The 21,574-nt window shown below is 44.0% G+C and overlaps 1 protein-coding gene across 1 annotated transcript in view; it reads right to left on the bottom strand.

Annotated features, from left to right (window-relative positions):
* Nucleotides 1–21,574, bottom strand: part of LOC113177158 (ubiquitin-protein ligase E3C) — a 93,649-nt gene that overhangs the window by 58,696 nt on the left and 13,379 nt on the right. The window contains exons 2-8 of the mRNA XM_077794489.1: nt 16,159–16,212; nt 13,243–13,317; nt 12,685–12,831; nt 8,373–8,488; nt 4,201–4,358; nt 983–1,136; nt 402–622 (exon numbers count right to left, since the gene is read on the bottom strand). Of these exons, the coding sequence (XP_077650615.1) occupies nt 402–622; nt 983–1,136; nt 4,201–4,358; nt 8,373–8,488; nt 12,685–12,831; nt 13,243–13,317; nt 16,159–16,212 (925 nt within the window). The remainder of the gene's footprint in view (nt 1–401; nt 623–982; nt 1,137–4,200; nt 4,359–8,372; nt 8,489–12,684; nt 12,832–13,242; nt 13,318–16,158; nt 16,213–21,574) is intronic.

A 21,574-nucleotide genomic window follows, 5' to 3' on the forward strand; every position in this document is an offset into this window, starting at 1 on the left:
CAGGGAGACAGGCCAGAACTGAACGATCACAGGCCACCCAGAGGCAGCTAGGGTGAGCGAGAAACCAGTCTCGTCTTCCCTAGGTCCCTCGGCTCTAACCGTGCACGCATACAGGAGTTACCGCTCCCAGAAGCAAGCCTTCTGATTCCAGAATGGGCACACTAGAAAAACCCACGAGCATGTCGCTCTCGATAGATGGCCTCAGAGAACGCAGGCCGAAAGAGCAGCCTTCCCTTTGTGCCTGGAGACCAGCCCAGGGACAAGGCAAAGCGCCCTGCTCAGGCCCCACCCAGGAAGCCATCTTTACCACGTGACACTTGCCACAGCGCAGCCTTCTCCCGGCTCATCTGCTCATGCTACCTACGTAGGAGTTCAGGTAAAATGTATCTTGCATTTCATACCCAAGTAATTTTCGCCAACAGTTAAAACAAAATAGAAAAGCCACGGTGCTCCACGGCTCCTTTTTGAACATCTACTCTCTAGTAACAACAGTGCATTCAGAAAGGGCTCGTAAGGGAAAGCGGTCTGTACATCTGCTAAGGCCGGGATGACGAAGCGGAAAATCTGATCTGTAAAAGGTGCTGCCAGAAACTCCTCTGTGAAGGCTGAAAAAACTTGCTGCCTGGAAAGGAAAAGGAGAGCTTTGTGACACCAGAGCACGTGGCTCACCAAGGGACAGCCAATTAGCTGAACATTCCTCTGACTGACAGCTACTTCCTCGACCCATCCAGGTGACCAACCTGAAGTCAGCCTAATCCACAGCCTCTCTAGTCAGGTGACTGCCACATCCTGACAGTTACTGGGAAGCTGACAATAACCAGGCCACCAGAATCCCAGAACCCTGTGAGGCTACAGGACAACCGAGCACACTAGTGCTGTTCCTGTGAACTCAGCCACACTGATGGAGTAGAGATTGACCTTCAAGTCTATATGCACAGCAGCATCCCATAGAGACGCCCCTCCACCACCCCCTCTCACCCACCTTGCACCTTCTGGGCAGGAGCTGTAGGTAAAGTGCAACGGTTTTAGGACATTCTCCAGCAAAATTTTTGCTATAGGAACTCGAGATAAATCAGAATATTCAATACTTGATGGAAGCTTGCTGTTGATCAACAAATAGAGAGACCTATAATACCCTAAAAGAAAAGAAAAAAACATTTAAAATTGAGTGCTTTTTTTTTATATTGAGGAAAACTTTTATTAATCTATTTTTTGGACAGTACTAGGGGTGGAACCCAAGCCCTTGCACATGCTAGCCAAGTGCTCTACCACTGAGCCACATTATTTTGAGACAGTGTGTCACTAAGTTGCTGAGGCTGGCCTTAAACTCACAATTCTCCTACCTTAGCCTCCTGAGTGGTAGAGATTACAGGCATGCAACACTGCCCCACAACATTTCTCAACTTTTAAGTTCCTTTTATAAATCTCCACAAGTCCAAATTTAAGTAAATTCTTTTTTTTTTTAAGAGAATTTTACTTTTAATATTTATTTTTTAGTTCTCGGCGGAGGACACAACATCTTTGTTGGTATGTGGTGCTGGGGATCGAACCCGGGTCGCACGCACTCCAGGCGAGCGCGCTACCAGTTGAGCCACAACCCCAGCCCAAGTAAATTCTTCTCTAACATTTCACTAAGGAAAACTTGAAACAAATATGGAAGTCATCCAAATGGCACGTAAGCCTCGGCACCCACCACTCGGCACCAACAGCGTCAATGCCAGCCATCTATACCCTTATGTCTCATTGCATCTGTACCCACTCATGCAGAGGCAAATCTAAGACAGGGTTATTTCAGTATATCCTCAAAAGCTAAGGACACTGTGGGAATGTGTGCAGTGTGGCATTATAAAGGGACTGAACTCAGGGGTGCTCTGCCACTGAGCTAAACTCCCAGGCCTTTTAAAATTTTTTATTTTGAGATAGGGTCTGGCTATATGGCCCAGACTGGCCTTCAACTTGTGATCCTTCTGCCTCAGCCTCCCGAGCAGTTGGGATTACAAGTGTGTACCACTATGCCTGACAGTCGAGTAAATTAACAGTAATTCCTTGATACTGCAATCACCTAGCTAGTCTCCCACTGTCTCATGTTATGCATTTTGCTTAACTAGTTTCTTGAATCTAGGTCCTAATAAGGCCGATGCTCTCAACTGTCTCCTAAGCACCCTGGTGCCTAGTTAGTTAGGGTCCTTAGCGTCATGCTGAGCTCCTGGGTTTAGATATATTGCTATACCTCAACCTACTATAGTTGTTACCCTCAGGGACCCTCCAACTATCCTGTGGCCATCAGAAGCACTCTGCTCTATAACAGACAGGATGCCCCCATCCCATTTCCCTCACCCCATGGGAGACCAGCAATCTGCCTCATCTCCAGGGTCTAGTAAGATCTTTTTAGAGGAAATGATACTTATGGAGACCACAAACCAGGTACCAAGGAAGTGAGCCGATTTACAGGCCACTTACACTTAAGCACAAGTAACTGTTGGGATTACTCCCAAATTTGCCTTCCTACACACCTGACGTATTTCTGGTTGTGCACGAAAACCAGGGTTCTAGCCACATCACCTTTAAGAAAGAGCTGCCCTGTTCTTGTACAACACCAAGGGCAACGTGCTGGCATGGCTGTGAGCATCTCCTGGCTGCCCAGGCCTGTCTGACAGCACAGAGGAAAGGCACGCCACGCGCCTGCCTGGCCACTTTTCTGCAGGAGTCTTACATAGCCTCGCACTGAGCTCCGACTACTGTACTCGGTGCTGAACTCAGACCTGCGGCATGACCATCCTGACTCTAACCTGGCGGACGCTGACTACTAGTGACATCAAAGGAAAGCCTAAAAGCTCATTTGCTGTAAAACTTAAAAGACACAAATACATAAGAATTTCTTTTAAAGAAAACACAGCAGGACTTTTAACACTGCCAGGTGTGTTCTCATCAGATGACCTACGGCACGACCAGAGTGCAAAGCTCTCAGTGTACAGAAGCACACGGCATACATCAGAACACCGGCTGTGGTTACTAAGTGGGAGGCTCAAGCTGCACAGAGAGGTCAGCCAGGAAGCACCTTGTTAAAAGTAACACAGCAGCCACCCAACACGACGCCAGAGGTGGCAGTCGCAGTAAAAGATGTTTAAGCATTTCCTATTTTTAGACACATTTCAAATAATATATATTTCTAGGTTATCTCCCCTATACTTTCAGAAAACAGGAAAACTAAAATGCTCACTGAATGCTTATCCTTTAGTTGATATATATAACAATACATCAATTCATACAAGCACCACTTCTAACAATTTTTAAAAAATCAAAATTCACAAATTCCAATTTATCTTTAATTAACTCAGTAGCTTCTTTACGTTTTTAATGTGTGTGTGTGGGGGGGACACCCAAGCCAAACGGTGAGGCTGGACATCAAAATACAATTCAGCCTTCCCCGTGTTCACCAGAGGATCGCAGCACTTCAGGAGAAGAGTCGCAGAGCTGTCAGCCTCCATCATGGCGTGGCTCACCAGCACCTCCTGAGCTCCTCGGCTGACTAATGCAGTCTACTTTGGTGCCGACTCAGGCTTCAAAGCCCAGGAGTCCTAATGTGCTGGGCTTTCTACCTGTGAGGATACTGGGTTGGGGTTTTCTTAATTCACAAGTATTTAGAATATTATTTATTATCATAGTTTTCTCCAAAACCGTGTTGTTAATAATGTCCTTGGAGGAATTTCATAGATAGTCATTCTACTTTATGTAATGCACTTGAAGAACAGTTATCAGTGTTAACACCGAGTCAGAGAAAATTCAGATGAACTGCCCCACTCCCTTCTACCAGCCGTGTGAGAGCGCAGCATCCCCTGACAAGGACAGCCTGGGCAGGCCATCTCCTCAGCGCCGCAGGCCCTCAGCCACCTGCCCTGGGCTCCCACCGCTCAGGATGAGGGGAGCAACAGGGCGCCTGCTCAGGTCTGAGGAATAGCGGCTCCCAGTGAGGACACAGACCCTGGATTCAGGGGCCTGGGGCAATTTCTGAAAGCAGATGCTGCCCTTCCTCATTTCTAAGCCAAAAAATGTCAGCACAGAGAGTCAGCATGGCCCCATATTTTCAGAGTGGGGCTGAGCACGGGTGCTGGCGGCGGCTGCAGCCCTCCTGCAAAAGCAGGTGCCCCGAGAAGCAGGCAGGTCTTGTACACCACCCACAGGCCTGACCCCGCTGCTTACCATTGTGGATCATGTAGTGCAAGATCTGTTCAATTACGGACACCACATAGCTAGCATCTTGTAAAACAGGCAAGTAAGTATTCTCAGAGGAAAAGACCTCAAGCATTCTCATTGGAAGTGCAACATTCAAACTGTCATCATTACAGCTCTGCAGCAACCTGTAAAAATGAAAAAGCATTCACATACTTACGGGGTGGCTAATGTCACCAGAGTTCTCCCCTATTCCTCCTACTGGCTGTGAGTGAGCAGCTGGGACACTCTGTTGAGTGCCAGAGATCTCTGAAGACAGCAAGACTCAGACAAAAAGTAAGCAAACATTCAGACTTTGTTTTTGGTGCTGGGGATTGAAACTGGAGCACGTTACTACTGAGCCACACCCCAACATATTGAGGTTTTTGAGAAAGGGTCTGGCTAAGTTGCCCAGGCTGACCTCCAACTTGCCATACTCTTGTTCAGATGAGAGCAAGTGGACAGAATGCAACACAGGAGGAGAAGCATCACGATCCACTGACTGGGCCAACAGGAGCTGTCTCCTGAGACTGGGGGAGGGCCTCTTTCTGAGAGCACGGCTTCTCCTGCAAAGATGCCTGTGGGACCGCTGTGGCCCAGAGAGCACTTTCTGGCCCTGTGCCACCTACCCCTACCTTCCCTCTTATGAGGAGAAGAGTTATAGGCAGAAGGACAAGTTCTGCTGTCACAAAAATGAGTCTTATTTGAAAAAAGATTTAATGCCTTAAAAAAAAAAACACAACTTTATGGAGACATGATTTATCCACACTACTCTGCATCCATCTAAGGGGCCGAACCTTGCACTGGACAGACTGCACACACAGTCTCCAAAAGGTGCTTTCAGTGCCTCCAGAACACCCTCCCTCCAGCTTTTCTCTGTGGCTACAAATGAGGCTGCACTTCCTGCTATTCCCCATGGAAAGAGCCGCACCTCCCATTGAGCTGGTCTTTGCACCCGCCACGCACTGGCCTACTGATGGGAAGAGCATGGTGGAGGACACTCACAGGATGGACACCTGTCTCCTGAGGGAAGCTGCTGTTAACACTCGGGCACACCCGAGGGACTGGGCCTCACTCTCTTGGTAATCCAGGGCTCAGAGAGGCTATACACTTAACTTTGAAAGAAACCACTGAACCTCTACAGATGCAAGACAGGTCCCCACTGCTCTGCATCTGAACCCCTGGTACTGCAGGCCGTCCTCGTGTGCAGCTGTACGTCACTGAGACCTACCACCCTGACCACCGATCAAGACATTTTCATGTGCATATTAGCCAAGTGTCTGTTTGCATCTTGCTGTTTTTAAAATTGGGTTAGTCTGCCTCTTGACAATAAGGTAAACTGTCTTTTTCCCCTTTCCAAAGCCACACTCTGCGACTGTGGAGCCATGCCCTGTCCTCTCCCGCTCAGAGGCACTGTCCCAGCATCTTTCCCTCTGTACCGTCAAGGTTCCCTCCTCAACAAACACGCTGCCGATGCTATTGCTCTCTATGAACTGCACACTGGACCCTGCACAGCCTTACTAACTCCACCGCCTCCCCGCACCAGCCCCACCCCAGCCCTTCACTGCTCTCCAGGCCAGCGGCACTACGAGGGGAGGCGAAGACTGCAGGCCAAAAGCAAGCCACAGGGCGTCCTGCCCAGCTCATCCCAGGGTGCTCCTCAACCCCAAGACAGAAGCGGACTCAACAGGAAACAGAGTTGAGCCCATGCCTCAGAGCTATACACAGCAAAGGCCTCGGTCAGATAGAGATAGAAATGCCCCTGAGATGAATGCTCGTTCCATCAGCTGCAATGTCACTGGTCCCCTCACCGAGGAAGGACACATTCATTGGAGAATCTGATTTCTTCTTGGGGAAACTGGTATCACCTGACAGTCTAGGCTCAGCCATCAACTCTGACCAGCAGCCTCCTACCTGGCTGGGTCCCCCTCCTCTCAAGCATCCTATGGTGGGGCGTGCTCAGAGGCCTCTTTTTCTCTTCTAAACGGTCCACTCAGTCCTGCGCAGTTTTATAACTCCCCACCTTCAAAACCATCACAGCCTTCTAGTTGCTGAAACGGAGGCCTTGCATCCACCGAGGCTCTACTTAACTGAGCCCTAGTCTGTTCTGGCAGCACCGGGCTGGGTCACCCTTGGCAGTCGCCTCCTGGTGGTCTGCCTGTGCCCTCCCTCTGCTGCACTCACTCCAACAACAGCGGAGTTTCTGGCGAAGCACACTGGAGGCTGGGGAGGGGGCGTTCAGGAGACAACGCAGGTACTGTGTGGTCACCTAGATTATTTTTAAAAGAGAGGGAAAGCACATTGTGATGGTGACCCAACAGGCTGGGTGCCCATCCTGGGTGGAGGCGTGGGACTGCCAGAACTGCCAGACCAGACTCCTGGCCTCTAGCATCACTTCCACCTGTCAATCACGACACTGTGGTCTGCAGGAGTGTCGGCAAGGCAGCACTGGGAGTGCTTGGTATGCCATTCTTTACCCTAATAAAAACCTTCAAGGATGCAGAATGAGTTACCTCATCTTGCTCAAGCTCCCGGCTCCTCTGTGCTCCAGCATACAGCCCACGTCCTCCAGAACACCCGAGACCCGCAGGCTCTGTGCTGGCTCCCGCCCCAGAGCAGGGACATGCACGGCCCCAGCCACCGTGGCCTCCAAGGCACCTTTCTACCAGACCGTCCAGAAAGGCCACCCCAAAGTTCACAGCTCCTCTCCTCCTCCTTAGCCTCCCACAAACTCATTTATCTTTTTATATAAAACACCTCTATTTTACTTATTTATAGATTAGATAAAACCAAGAAGAGCAAGAACCCCCAGTTTGCCACAGCTGGACCTTCAGTGCTAAAAACCCTGCTTGCCACTTTGCAGAAACTCCATCAGTCCTTTTTTTGGGCACCAGGGAATAAACCAGGGCACTTAACCACTGAGCCACATCCCCAGTCCCCCATTTTCTTATTTGAGGCAGGATCTCACTAAGTGGCTAAGGGTCTAAATTGCTGAGGCTGGCCTTGAACTTGCAATCCTCCTTCTTCAGCCTCCCAAACTGCAGTGCTAACATGCATGTGCCACCATGCCCTACTAAATTATTTTTAATACAGGACTGACAGCCAATCCTAATGTTGTTCCCAGTAGAGACTGATGTAAAAAGAAATGTAAATAAGGTAAATATTCATTAGCTTTGAAAAATTAATTTTTATTTTGAAAATAAATTTACTAATTTAAGTGGATGAGTAGCTACTTACAAGCTGAATGTAGTATCACATGAAATTGACACAGAAAACCTGAATTTTTAGAATTTGTACAAGATGCCAATCTAGAGATACTAACAGCCCATGGTGACATCTGGAACATGAGTGTGTGAAGTATCTTCTGAGGCTGGAGGAGACCAAGAACGGGCCACCAAGAGAGCACTCCCATCATCTGGCCATGCAGTGGAGACGGAAATCCCAGGAGGCAGGCCCCACCCCCCACCTCGTCAGTTTACAACTAACAGTGGATCCAGTGACTCCAATGCCAAGCAAGACAGTCATAGGGCAGTACCAAGTCGAGGTCCTCTGACCTTCAGCACTGTACTGACCCTGGGGTCCAGCCCAGGGCCTGTGCCCACTGAGCACATGCTACCACTGAGCCATACACTCAACCCATAAGTCACTCACTTTTATAGGCAAGGAGACGAGTGATCTCATAAATCAGTAGTTCTACTTCTTTCTCATTTTTCAGCTCTTCAAAGATAAAAGGCAAGTCCACACCTTTGTCTGGTAATCCCCAAACCTACTGAGTTCATTCATAAATGACAGAGAGCCTGATGAAGCCCATTTCTCAAGAGGTGGCTTCCAAACTGAATGTGGTAGAAACCCTTACAGAAAGGAATCACCTCCCACCAGGAATCCTCTGAGTTGGCCAGTCCATTCACTGGCAACTCAAAGGCTTAGCACTTCACAAGATAATCCCAGGGAATCTTTGCAAGAAATACTATCTGGAAGATAGTTGTATCTGTGTTTTAACTTCTAAGTCTTACAGGCCAGAATTACCTAGAGCAATACATAGACTATTCCAAAGTCCTTCCATCCAAAATAAAACAAAAACATGGAAAAGCCACTGTCTTAGAAAATGAAAATCAAATTTACGGTGCCCAGCGCTGGTCAGGTTGCTGAAAGGGACAGTTTACCTGCAACAGAGGCTCATGAGCCTCTTTATCTGAAATAAGCATGTCGGTCTCTCAGATCCGTCCAGTTGCTTGACAAACAGGGAGCTGTGTTTAATTAAGTTCTGATACAGCCATATCTAGAATAATAAAATACACAAAACATAATTCTCAATCCATAAAATTTAAATGTTTGCCAATTTACATAGTAGCAATACACACTTAGACCTAATCAAAACCTGATAAGTAAGGTTCCTGAGTCTGGCTTTGCTTTTGGTACTTGCACTTTCCACCTTTAAATAATACATCATGGTAAGGCTAAATTAATAAAAATGTTACTTTAAAAAAGTGCACTTAAAGCTCATGTCCATGTCAAATCAGTTCATTTGCAAAAATCAGCAAGCATCATAGAAATACAAGAGAAATACAGCAGACCCTGAAGTTACAAGAGACAGTTGTTTCTTTTCTTTTCAAATATTTTTTTAGTTGTTGATAGACCTTTATTTTATTTATTTTTATGTGGTGCTGAGAATTGAACCGAGTGCTAAGCAAGTTCACTACTGCTGAGCCATGACCCCAGCCACACATCTGTCTTTTTTACCTCTTTCCTTTGGCACACACCTGCATGTGTGCATGTGCAGTTGCCTAGGCACCCTGGTTCTTCTGAATGCTTCTATTCCTTAGCAGAAGACAAGCATACGGCTCCATGCTTCCCAACAAAAGAACAGGTATATGATAGGAACGGAATGTGACTGGTGGATTAGTTCAGCAGGGGAACTGGATTCTGTCCCTTGCACCCAGTTTGCACAAAGCTGCTATAAGTGATCTGAAAGCGCAACACTTAGGAAGGAATCCCCTCTACTTCCTCTATGATACTCTTGTGAAGTGAGCTATTCTATTTTTTCTATTCCTAAGATCCATTTACAACCAGCTAGAATTAAAAGATGGCTTCCTAAATATGGCTAGTTATGAATGTGTCACAAATAGTTTCTACTTTCACGTTAATGTTTCTTTGAAATAAAATGCAATTAGACACTATAAATAACAGAAGAACACTATGTAAAACAAATTAGAGCCTGTCCTAAGTTGGAGGGAAATAACTGACCTGCTCTGCATCTGTGTGAGTTGACTACACATGTATAACCCTGAAGCACCAACAAGATCCAAATACCTCCCACATATCCCCACATAGTTCATCTTAAATTTTGCAATACCTATTAACAAGTTAAAATAAGATATACAGCAAGAGGCTGGGGTAGTAGCTGAGTGGAGTGCTCACATGCATGAGGCCCTGGGTTCGATCATCAGCACCACATAAAAATAAATAAAGATACTGTCCATCTACAACTAAAAAAATATTTTAAAAAAGATATACAGAAAGTATAACATCATAAAAATGACAGATGGACAATCATAGAAACTGTAGGAATCAGGTACCTCATCGGTTAATCAGCTAGTCATGTCTGACATTGAGGGGGTAAAACAACAACAACAACAACAACAACAACAACAAAAACCCAAAGTGGGGCTGGGGTCATGGCTCAGTGGTAGAGCATTTGCCTAGCCATGTGTGAGGCACTGGGTTCAATTCTCATGCACCACATATAAAAATGAAAAAATGTCCATTGACAACTAAAAAAGAAAGAAAAAAACCCCAAAGCAATAGTGATACTATACTACACTACAATTGACCACTTTCTAGAAAAGTTTTGTTTGAATTTCACCATCTTGACAGACATACTGTTATTATCCAGAAAGTCACACCATGGCAAACTGAGTTGTTTGACATTTTGTTGTTTTCATGTAGTAAAGGCAAATGGGCAAAGTTTTAAAAACCGTCTCCTCCGCATGCTATCTCAAGGGTCAACTGAGGCTCTCTTTATGTGCGCACACACTGGGGGTTAAACTCAGGGCCTTGCATTCGGGGCAACACTACCAATGGGCTATGTCCCCAGCTACTCAACTAAGGCTCTCCATTGTAAGGCTCTAAAGAAGTGAACAAAGGAGGCCCGAAGATGTGGAGGAGCCAGGAAAAGATGGTATAAAACGGAGGCAAAGCAAAGGCTTTCCCAGGATGATGTCAGGCCTGGAAAAGCACCGGGGCAGGCAGAGCACACGACAGGCCCAGTGCTGGTGTCCTGGAGACGCACACCAGGAACACAGCACGCAACTTCTGGAGGTGGAGAAAGGCTGGACCAAGGGAATCAGAACCAAGCAACTGAGAAGCAGGTGAACTGTACACCAAAAAATGCATAATTACAGCACACTAACTCAACAGAACTATTTTAAGTCATGATTCTAAAAAAATAAATTAAGAGAGGAGGTGAGAATGGGGAGCCTGTTTACTTTTTTGCATCAAGTAGCTTTGAAAAACTATCATAGAAGGCCCCACACTTGATCTTAGGAGTGGGAATTAGGGAACTAAAAGGGACAGGGGATGTTTTCCTGATGGAAGCTCTTGTGTGTTTGTTAGCAAATTAAATAGAAAACACTCAAGTTTACTTTTACTGTATGAACCAGGTTTGGTGACACTGCACTCAGCATTACAGGATCTGCATATGAGCTACAGGTTTGTGCATACGTGCCTGAAGCCTGGTGCTAAGGTGCACATTTACTTCCAAGTTTTCTCTGGCTGCACGTCTATGCAGGCTCACATTTAGAAACCACATGGGGACTGCAGACTAGATCTTACACACACAAAGAAATAGTGCTCTGGAGAGACACTCAAGTCACACATAGCAAACTGCAGACAGGAAGGAAGCCTTTAAAAAGCTTGCTATTAGCAACATCTAAGGCGAATGAACTGCGGCTGGGCTGCTGCAGATGGGCTCTTGTCACAGAGAGCTCTTTCCATGCCCAGTCTCACCTGCTCAGCTCAGGCAGCTCAGGTGGGCTTCAGGCCAAGCTCTATCCAAGACCTCTGTAGTCGTCTATGTTTATTTCACATGAGGATCTTTCTAGCATGCACGGTTTGTAGTGCAGAAAATGTTTTTTCTGTACACTGCGGACCCACCTTTTAATATAACTTGGAATTTCTATTATAGACAGATAATAATTTGTTTGTTGGTTGGTACCAGGGATTGAACCTAGGGGTGCTCAGCCACTGAGCAAGGTCTCACTAAACTGGCGAGGCTAGCTTTGAACTTGCGATCCTCCTGTTCAGCCTCCTAAGTTGCCAAGGTGCACACATTACAGTTGCGCACCACCCTGCATGGCACAGACAAATAATAATCTCTAAGCGTAAACATACACTTGACTTCATAATCATATACAAATGTCTATATGTGCTAGAAAATGAATGATTAAAATCCGCTCCCCCCTTTTTAAAAGATTATTCATCAATGGATTTATATGTATTTTCCACAATTAATGCACACTGGTTCTCCTAACCATAGCAAAAGCCCATAAAATTTTTTAGAGAAATACATTTGTGTTTCAGATGTTTTAAAAAAAGAGAGTCCAGGGCTGAGGGTGTAGCTCAGTGGCACAGGGCTTGCCTGGATGGGGGAGGCCCTGGGTAAATAAATTAGAGACCATATATTCTGGAGGTTGCTACTGTAAATACAGATGAACATGATGTGATAGAGAGATGGTCATAGTGAGCTGAGGCAGAGGTGTGGAGGGCTGTATCTGAAGAGCTTGCTGCTGACTGTGCAGTAGGTGGGGCACATTGGAGGGAGTCCACATGATATACTTTTTAAAAAAAATTTTTTAAAATTGTAGTTGGACACAATACCTTTATTTTATTTATTTATATATGGTGCTGAGGATTGAACTGAGGGCCTTGCACATGCTAGGCGAGCACTGTACCGCTGAGCCACAACCCCAGCCCCTATACTTTTTTTAATATTTGAAATTTTCTATAACAACAAAAAAAAATGAGAAGCCTATTAAGATGTATACTAGATTTTAAGAAGTAAAATACATCACCACAGGTGACCTACTAGAATTGGCTGAGGAAAGTCCATGAGGGCTCAGGTACCCTGGAGGGGATCTGGCTAGTTCTACCTTTTTTTTTTTTGTAGTACAGGGATTGAACTCAGGGGCACTTTACCACTGAGCCACATTTTCAGGCCTTTTAATTTATTTATTTACTTAAGTACAGGGTCCTGCTAAGTTGCTGAGCTGGCTTTGAACTTGAGGTCCTCCTGCTCCAGCCTCCTAAGTTGCTAGGATTCCAGGCCTGAGTCACCAGATCCTGACAAGACCTGATTCTTGATCAGATACTCACCATGTACATGTTAAGGAAAAAAAAAAAAAAAAAAAAAACAATACAAAAAACACAAAGCCCCAAAATACATACACCAAGACAAGTGAAAATATAGCAAACACTCACCAATCGTTTTGCATCTTCGCTTTGTTTGTAAAAAAACAGAAGCTGCCTTACCAGGAGGGTAAGATTGGGGGCACTAATGATGGAGAAAGTGCCACCAGACTGTGCCGAGTGTGCGCAGCGATCGAACGCACTTCTCTGGAGGGAATACTGAAAGGAAGGAGCAACACATAAGCATGAATTCAGAAGCAGAACTCTCCACACCGAGGCAGATGTGCTCACGGGTTGGTGGAAACCCACAGACGACCGAGTCGCTGTCAGAAGGCTGCGTAAAAGGTGCGACAAAGCACCCTGGATGCCCACTACAAGTACCTTTATTCTATTGTGATTATTAGTTGTGGTTTGTATTTTACTACTTAAAAATCACCTAAAAATTCACTTGTCTATAAATCTTTGTATAAATATAACTAATACAACTATTTATTAAGAAAAAATACTACTACCATTAACGTTAACTTTCAGGTAGAAAAAAATACATAAAAATGATACTTATAATAAGGCCATATTTAAAATAAGCTCTTGCAGATCCTTTTAATATTTGTGTTTTAGAAATAAACTTACTTGCTGTTTTCTGTCTCTGTAGCCTCGAATAAATGACTGAATAATTATTGCATTTTTTAATCTTCGCCTTTCTTCCTGAATAATGGAGGAAGAAAAGAACAATTGGTCAGAATCAGTGAATCACATTAACTAGAAAACAGTTTTAAAAAATAAAAGCCATGTAATTCACACTGTAACATTCATCCTTTTTTTTTTTCCCAAATATTTTTAGTTGTCAATGGACCTTCACTTTATTCTATGCAGTGCTGAGAATCGAACTTGGTGCCTCACACGTGCTAGGCAAGCACTCTACCACTGAGTCCCAGCCCCAGCCCCCCACAACACCCATTCTTTACAGTCACCAACACTGCACACACTTCTAGATTATTCAGAACCATGCGGCCATCCCACTAACCTTAGAACAACTCACCTCCCAAGAAACCCTGTGCAGCAACAACCCTGCCTCATTCCTGGCTGCCACCCACGGACACAACACATTTCCTGCCTCGCCGGAGTCTCCTGTCCCATGCACTTTGCATCATGGAGCCATACAACACTTGCTGCTTGGGTCTGCCTTTTTGTACAGTTCATAAACACTGAACCATGTGTCAGTACTTCATTCCTTTTTATGGACAAGTAATATTCCATTGCATGGACATCACACTTTTTGTGTACCCCTTTATGTGTGGAGGGGCATTCAGGCTATTTCCACTTAAGGCAATTAAGAAGACTGCTGCTATGAACATTCATTCCAGGTTTCTTGTGGACACAAGGTTTCATCTCTCTTGGATACACATTCAGGGTGCCCACTATGCACCAGCACCACGAAAGGACCTTCACATCCCTTCTCAGGATAACCTACAGGTGAGCACTGCTCCTGCTATACAGCTGCAGAATCTGACACTGCCATGAGGATGAGCAGCACAGACCCTGAGGAGCCAGAGCTCAAACCCAGGCGCGACCCTATGGCCTTCACACCTGCAGACCCCAGCGCTCAGCCACTCCTGGGACTCCAACACCAGAGTCCTGCTGGGGCCAAAGGCCTGCATCTCAGGTGCCTGACAGGCAGCTCCCAGTCCCAGTCTGCATTAGTTAAAGGTGACTGTGTCCCTCTCCTTACTCTCAGCCAAAAGCAAAAATAATGTTCTCTATACCCACAGATGTTCAATTATGATAATTTAAACATTAAAAACCTAGGCTGGGAGGCTGGGGCTATAGCTCAGGGATTAAATGCTTGCCTAGCATGTGTGAGGCAGTGGGTTTGATTCTCAACACCACATAAAAATAAATAAACAAAATAAAGGTCCTGTGTCCATTTACAATTAAGATGATGATGATAAAAACCTAGGCTGGGATGTGTTGCTCAGTGGTAGAGTGCTTGCCTACCATGTACAAGGCCATGGGTTTGACCCTAGCATTGCCCCCTGCTCTAAATCAACTGGTTAAAAATCTAAACTATGTTCAAGAACAACAAATGATAAGAGTTGGAGAATATATAAAAGAATTTAAAAAATCTAGAACTGAAAAGTGAAATTAAGAATTTAATGATAAATTTAACAATTAGACACTGTGAAAGAGATAATTTGTGAATCAGAAGTTAGGTCAGAAGAAAATATCCAAAATGAAGAACAGATGTGTGCAAGAATAAACATACAGAAGAGCATATAGGAAACATACACAAAGATGGATCCTGTTTCCAGCCTGCGCCCAAGAAGGAGAAGAGTAAGAATGGGATCAAGTATTGACAGAAGAAATAATGGTGGGGCATCTCCCCAGGCAGATGGAGAATGCCACCAACAAACAGATGACTTTTTGGGTCGAGCAGGGATTCTGAACTACTAGAGACACCTGATATTTTTGGAGACATTTTTTTTGGTTGTTCCAATTTTGGGGAGGAAGTGCTGCTGGCATCTGGTGGGTCAAGGCCAGATATCCTTCAATGCACAGGAAAGTCCCCACCACAATCGACATCTGATCAAAACCAACAGCGATATGAGTCAAAACCTCTGCACTGCTGTTGCTTTAAGTGGGAATGTTCAATGTTCTCCCTCTAGCTTCCCAAAGGCAGCTGCTGCTTCATCCTCAGGTTCTACCCTCTCCACACTCCTCAGAGAGCCCTTCCCCTAAGCTCCTGTCTCCCACAGGTCCCCAATTACTAGCTGTGATATACCACCTTGCAGCTAAGTACTACCTGCTGTCTTGGCCAGTGCCTGCTAATATCCCCTGGAGCAGGAGCCTGTCTCACCTACCACCTGTACACCCCAATAAGAAGAGTAGTACCTGACACAACTTGCTCTTGATAAATGTCTGTGAGATGCTCAAACAAGTTGCTAAAATAACAAGAAACTACTTAGAGAAGTAGGTCCTAAGATACCACAGCTGCTGATTAACCAGCAGTATTTTAGGAAATTATCTTCAGAAAGATGCAAGATATACCATCAGCTGCTTTCTGTTTTTACCCTCTTCATAAGTAGCTAAGATACAAGCTTAAGGATGAGTTTTTCTCCCTTAACTTGAAGAAACTCAGCACTGTACACTAACTTTTTCCTAGATCTTCTGGAAACCTTCCCATAAGCAACAAAGCCAATTAAAATCCCACATTCCATTTCCAGCGGACTTGGCCTTGTTATAGATAGACACAATGCCTTTATTTTACTTATTTATTTTTATGTGGTGCTGAGGATCGAATCCAGTGCCTCACACATATTAGGCAAGCACTCCACCACTGAGCTACAACCCCAGCCCCTGGACTTGGAGGCCTTTTTGGCCCATCTTTTCCTACAGTGGTTCCAGAATAAACGTTGTACTTCAAAGTCCAACACACCCAAAAGTGTTATACTAAGTCCCCCAATCTACAACAGATGCAACATACACAGGCTACTTCAAATGCTGCAGGAAAACACCCATCTGTGAAGAACATGACCAAGCTACCATTACCTCTCTTTTCCTTCTTTCTTCCTGAGTGCGATGTAAAAGAGAAGCCTTTTCTTCCTGAATCCAAAAAGAGAGAAAAGGAGGTTATAATTTAAAAGGAGAAAACACTCTCATACAATGATCATAGAATATTTTCACCCAAAAAAGATTCTAGGGTAGGGCTGGGATTGTGGCTCAGTGGCAGAGCACTTGCCTTGCATGTCTGAGGTACTGGGTTCAATCCTCAGCACCACATAAAAATAAATAAAAGTATTGTGTCCATCTACAACTGAAAAAAAAAGTGATTCTAAACATCATATCAAATTATCTGACTGAATCAGATGACAAGTGAGAGGCACAGATGTTAAATGGTACTTTGGAGACCAGAGACTAAACTAAAGCCAGCATTTCAGCAGCTTCCTAAGTGTAAAACCTGATGTATGAAAAATCAAATGCACAAGTGAGTACAACTAGGGAAATCCGAGAGAGGTCTGTGTGCTGCAACAATGCCAATGTTCTGGTTGTGACATCACACTGCAGCTCTGCAAGCTGACCCACCCGGGGCCTGGACATGAGAACAGGGCATCTCCACACTGCTCCTAACAGTTACAGGTGGGTCTACAAGGATCTCCATGAAAATGTCAATGAAAAATCAACTTCTTTACTGTCAGTAAATGAAAAAAAAAATTTTCACCCTAAGTAAAACTAAATTGTGGGGCAGGGACTGTAGTTCAAGGGCAGAACACTCACCTAGCATGTGTGAGGCACTGAGTTCAAGCCTTAGCACCACATAAAAATGAAACAAATAAAGCATGCTGTCCAGGTACAGCTACCAAATTTTTTTTTTAAATATAAAGTTTAATCTCTTATAAGGTATACCTATCAGAACAATGTCAGAGTAATTAAGCCAAGTTAAAAATAATATATTGATATGTGAACACAGGATACACAGAATCCAGTTTCCTTGCTATCAAGATACAAAGTCAAAGATCCTCCCAGATATTCTCCAATATAGAAAACTAAAAAAAAAAAAAAAAAAAAAACCAAACCCTTATTACAGGTCCAGATGCAAAATAAATAGAAAATGGTTTTAAGTTTATTTTAAAATATTTACCAGTGTACTAAACATTAAGTCTTTAAATTGACTTTTAAAACTTTTTAGACAGAAAAGTTATAAAAATTAGTATCAGCTCCCTTATCCCTTACATGTTCTATCTACTTTCCCATATGACCAAATGTAATCATCTACAGGAAATTAAAGCTGGTGCCATGTGCCAGTACGGTGGGCGGCTCATGGTGGAGTACTCCTGGAATCCCAGCCACTTGGGAGACCAAGACAGAAGGATCCCAAATTCAAAGCCAGTTGGGGCAACCTAGCAATCCCTTGTGTCAAAATTAAAAAATAAATTTAAAAAAGGGCTGGGGCTGTAGCTCAGTGGCAGAGTTCTTGTGTACCATGTGGATTTGATCCTTAGCAACATATACAAAACAATAGTTCCTAGTAGTATCCCCACCCCCACAAAAAAACACAAAAAACAAAACAAAGCAAAACCTGGCACAGTATTACTAACTGCACACGTACTTGATAAGAAATACATTTCATTTTCCACTAGTTCTAGAACCCTGTTAAAAGCCTCATGAAGGCAGGACACCACCTTCCGCCCAGATGCCTTGGTTAGTTCTTCTTAATCTTCAGTTTTTTCTTATCTTTAATTTTAACAGTTCCTCTTTGTCTTTCATGTCCTGAAGCTGCACTCAGTCTGAGTTTTTTCAACATTCTTTCATGATCACAGTGACTTTATACAATACTAGTATTACATTTTAATCCACAGGAGAGAGAGAGAGAGAGAGTGAGAGAGTGAGAGAGAGAGAGAGAGAGAGAGAGAGAGAGAGAGAGTGTGTGTGTGTGTGTGTGTGTGTCTCCGTGACTCCATACTTACCTCCTCTTTATGGGATGATAAGTGTGTAAGAAGAAAAGAGTCATGGAACACATAATAAATGCTGCAGACGAGATCCACCGATGCATGCTCAAACCACGGGCACAAGTTTCAGGAGAAACAGGATGTGCTGGTCTTAAAGTTTCTCCCTCAAGATATCCGTCAATTACCACGGGAGCTATGGTCAATTTCCACTGGAAAAGCCCTAAGTGACTGGGATACACCCCCAGTTATAAAACATGACCAACACTTGATACAATAGGAAGGACAGTAACTGTTTTGGTAATCTTGCCAAGAGAGCTTTTTAACTTAAATGTATTTATTTCAGGGGGAAACCCTGTATATCTCTATACTATATGGAAACAGTATCACTTATCATTATTAGAAAACCCTCTTGGAAATAAACACAATGAAAACAAAACTGCATTGCATATAGTTAGATTTTAATAATTAAATCTGAATTACATAATAATCTAATAAATTCATTTATGAAAAGCCCCATGAAATGAGGCTCCACAGAGCAACAAAAACTCCTCATAATCATGATAAAGAGAAAGAGGTACTAGGTTGCTTAGTCTAAGAGGAGGACAACTACTTTTAACATTCTGATTATCAACCAACACAGAACCTAACTCACAGGTCCATAATTGGGTCAGGCAAATGGCATTTGTCACCTTCTTTGACAGAACTGGATTCTGAATCCCCCCATACACACCACTCTCTAGGGCGGGTCCAACTGTGCCCTTCTGCATAGTGCACTGCACAGTATAGGAGCAGGGGAGGCTGTCTTGCCTTGCGCCACTGCCCACTGGTTCAAGAAACACAGAAACTTAACTCTGTACTATTCTCGGGGTTTTTCACAACTCCTTCCCTGTGCCGAGGTCTGCTTCCCCTGGGAAGGGTCACTTCCCATCTTCTTTTTGGGCTGACACTCCACAGAACCCGTCTCCCAGGCTCCAGGCGAGGCTTCCCTGCAGCCTTCAGCTGGGCAGGAGGGGGGCCCTGACTTCCTAAGGCTGGCGGGGTCAAGAGCCATACCCCAACACTGATGAGAGAATCATCTGAACACTTTTGCAAGGCAAGATGAACAGGATCGCCTTTCACATGGAAGAGAGAAGATTTTGGTTTCCGTCAAGTTTCTGAGGCTGGAACACACTGGAACAAATCCTCCTATTAAATCCACACTCCATCTCTGCTTTTCCTATCACACCACAGATCAGGTCATGACATCATCAGGAGATTTTAAAGGCTTTCTTCTAGTTTGAGTTACAGAGAGAGAAAAAAAATCTCTTCGTGGTTTTGTTTTTTCAGCCCCTTGTTAACCAACAGCAGAGGATGAGCTGATTCAGAACATCAGTGGGCTCGTCATTTGCAGCGAGCAGACCAATTCTTTCTCTTGCGAGAGTAATGGCTAACCCACACGCTTTGCCCTGCTTATCAATGGACAATGAACTAAATCATTACACCAAAGAATCCTATCAATTACTTATTTGCTTTGACACTGTCACGTTGAATCATAAATTTGGCATCAGGTTTCCGTTGGTCAGTTAGCAGCCCTAGCCTTTGCAACTCAATATGAAGGCACAGATAGAGTGTTCTGGCACCTGCTGGAACTCCCCATCACTGTGCATCTTCTAAAAAAGGTTGTTTTCAAGTCCTTCCTGTTTGTTTGCTTCCAAAGTTCAAAAGAGTTCTTAAGGCTGCAAAATGAAGATTTCAGCCCATAATGGGGCAGGTTCATTCTCTCAGCTAGTCCAAGAGAAACCACATTTGAGAACTCTTCCTCAAGTTTGATTTGCTTTCTTTGCAGAGAGGAAGTTTAGAAGACTAAAAGATGACTCCAGAGAGTCACTACTAGATGAAGACACCTGACAATGATTTTAATCATAATTACTAATACTTTCATTTATGGGACAATCTTCACCTTTGGACTGAAAATGACTTCCCCCACCTTTTTTTTTTCCACTTTTTAATTTTATTTTTTTTTATTGGTTGTTCACAACATTACAAAACTATTGACATATCATATTTCATACATTTGATTGAAGTGGGTTATGAACTCCCAATTTTACCCCAACTTCCCCCACCTTTTAACCTCTTATTTATGTCAGGCCCAGCAGTGTGTGTGTGTGTGTGTGGCGGGGGCGGGGGGGGGGGGGGGAGAAAAGCATAGGCATTATTCTAATTTGCAATTAAGTGACTACATGTGGCTTTTACTAGTAAATAATGGGCAGCTTCTGAGAGTGAAATTTTACCATGCCACTAAGAACAAATGAACAAACTAACCTATGATACAAAATAGGCAATTCATCCTATGGACTCCATATTAGCAATACAAACTATCCTTCTCTAAGAAGGATACAAAGGGGACTGACTGCAGTTATAGCTCAGTGGTAGAGCACTTGCCTAGCATGTGTGAGGAATATGAAAATAAATAAATGAAATAAAGGTATGGGTCCATCTAGAACAACAAAACAACAAAAATAAATAAAAAAATAAAAAAGGAAGAAAAAGAAGGATGCAAAGACCTTAGTTTATTTTAGTGATAAATTTGACTACATAGATATTCAAATTTTCTACCCAAAAAATATAACCAAGGTTAAAGACAGTGACAAAGTCTATAATATCACAAAAATAACTATTTGTAAAAGCATTCAATATGAAAAGACCAACAATAAAACAAAAATTAACCAAAGATACAAACAGTGTGATGAGAAATGAAAATCTTTAAAATACGAAAACCTCAACTTTAACGGCACACATACAAGGGTCTTCACTGCAATGCTACTTGAACTAGAGAAGAACAAACAATACAAAAAAAAAAAAAAAAACCCAAAAAACTGAAAACCACCTAAATAGGATTAAAATACATGAGAGCCAAACCGCAGGAGCAGGCTTGCAGGGCAGCAGGTCTCCTGTGCTGGCCGGAACCACCTCCTGACACACCACCAAGGGGACAGGAGGGCATGGAGCCAGGACCCCAGCCTCTGTTCCCCAGGGAGAGGCATCTGTAGACATGCTCAGGGGGCAGCTCCGGCCCGTGTGAAGCCCAAAGCCCGAGTCTGAGGGAAGAGCCAACCCTGGGGAGACAGTGGCAGGAGGGAAGGAATGAAGACTTTCAGCAGCTTGCTTGAATGTTTATTCTGAATTATCACCCTTGGACATGTACCTCTTATTTTCCCATGTTTTCAGAATGCAAAACTAAGGAAACAATAAGAAATTAAAGTTTTAAGAACAGCTTGATGGGCTGGGGATGTGGCTCAAGCGGTAGCGAGCTCGCCTGGCATGCGTGCGGCCTGGGTTCGATCCTCAGCACCACATACAAACAAAGATGTGTGTCCGCCGAGAACTAAAAAATAAATATTAAAAAAAAAATTCTCTCTCTCTCTCTCTCTCTCTCTCTCTCTCCTCTCTCACTCTCTCTTTAAAAAAAAAAAAAAGAACAGCTTGATATAACCAAGAAGTTCCTAAGTACGTGTCTGGGAGGAGAAGACCAACAACCC

Source organism: Urocitellus parryii, unplaced genomic scaffold, assembly GCF_045843805.1.
Source record: "Urocitellus parryii isolate mUroPar1 unplaced genomic scaffold, mUroPar1.hap1 Scaffold_164, whole genome shotgun sequence".
Lineage (NCBI taxonomy): Eukaryota > Metazoa > Chordata > Mammalia > Rodentia > Sciuridae > Urocitellus > Urocitellus parryii.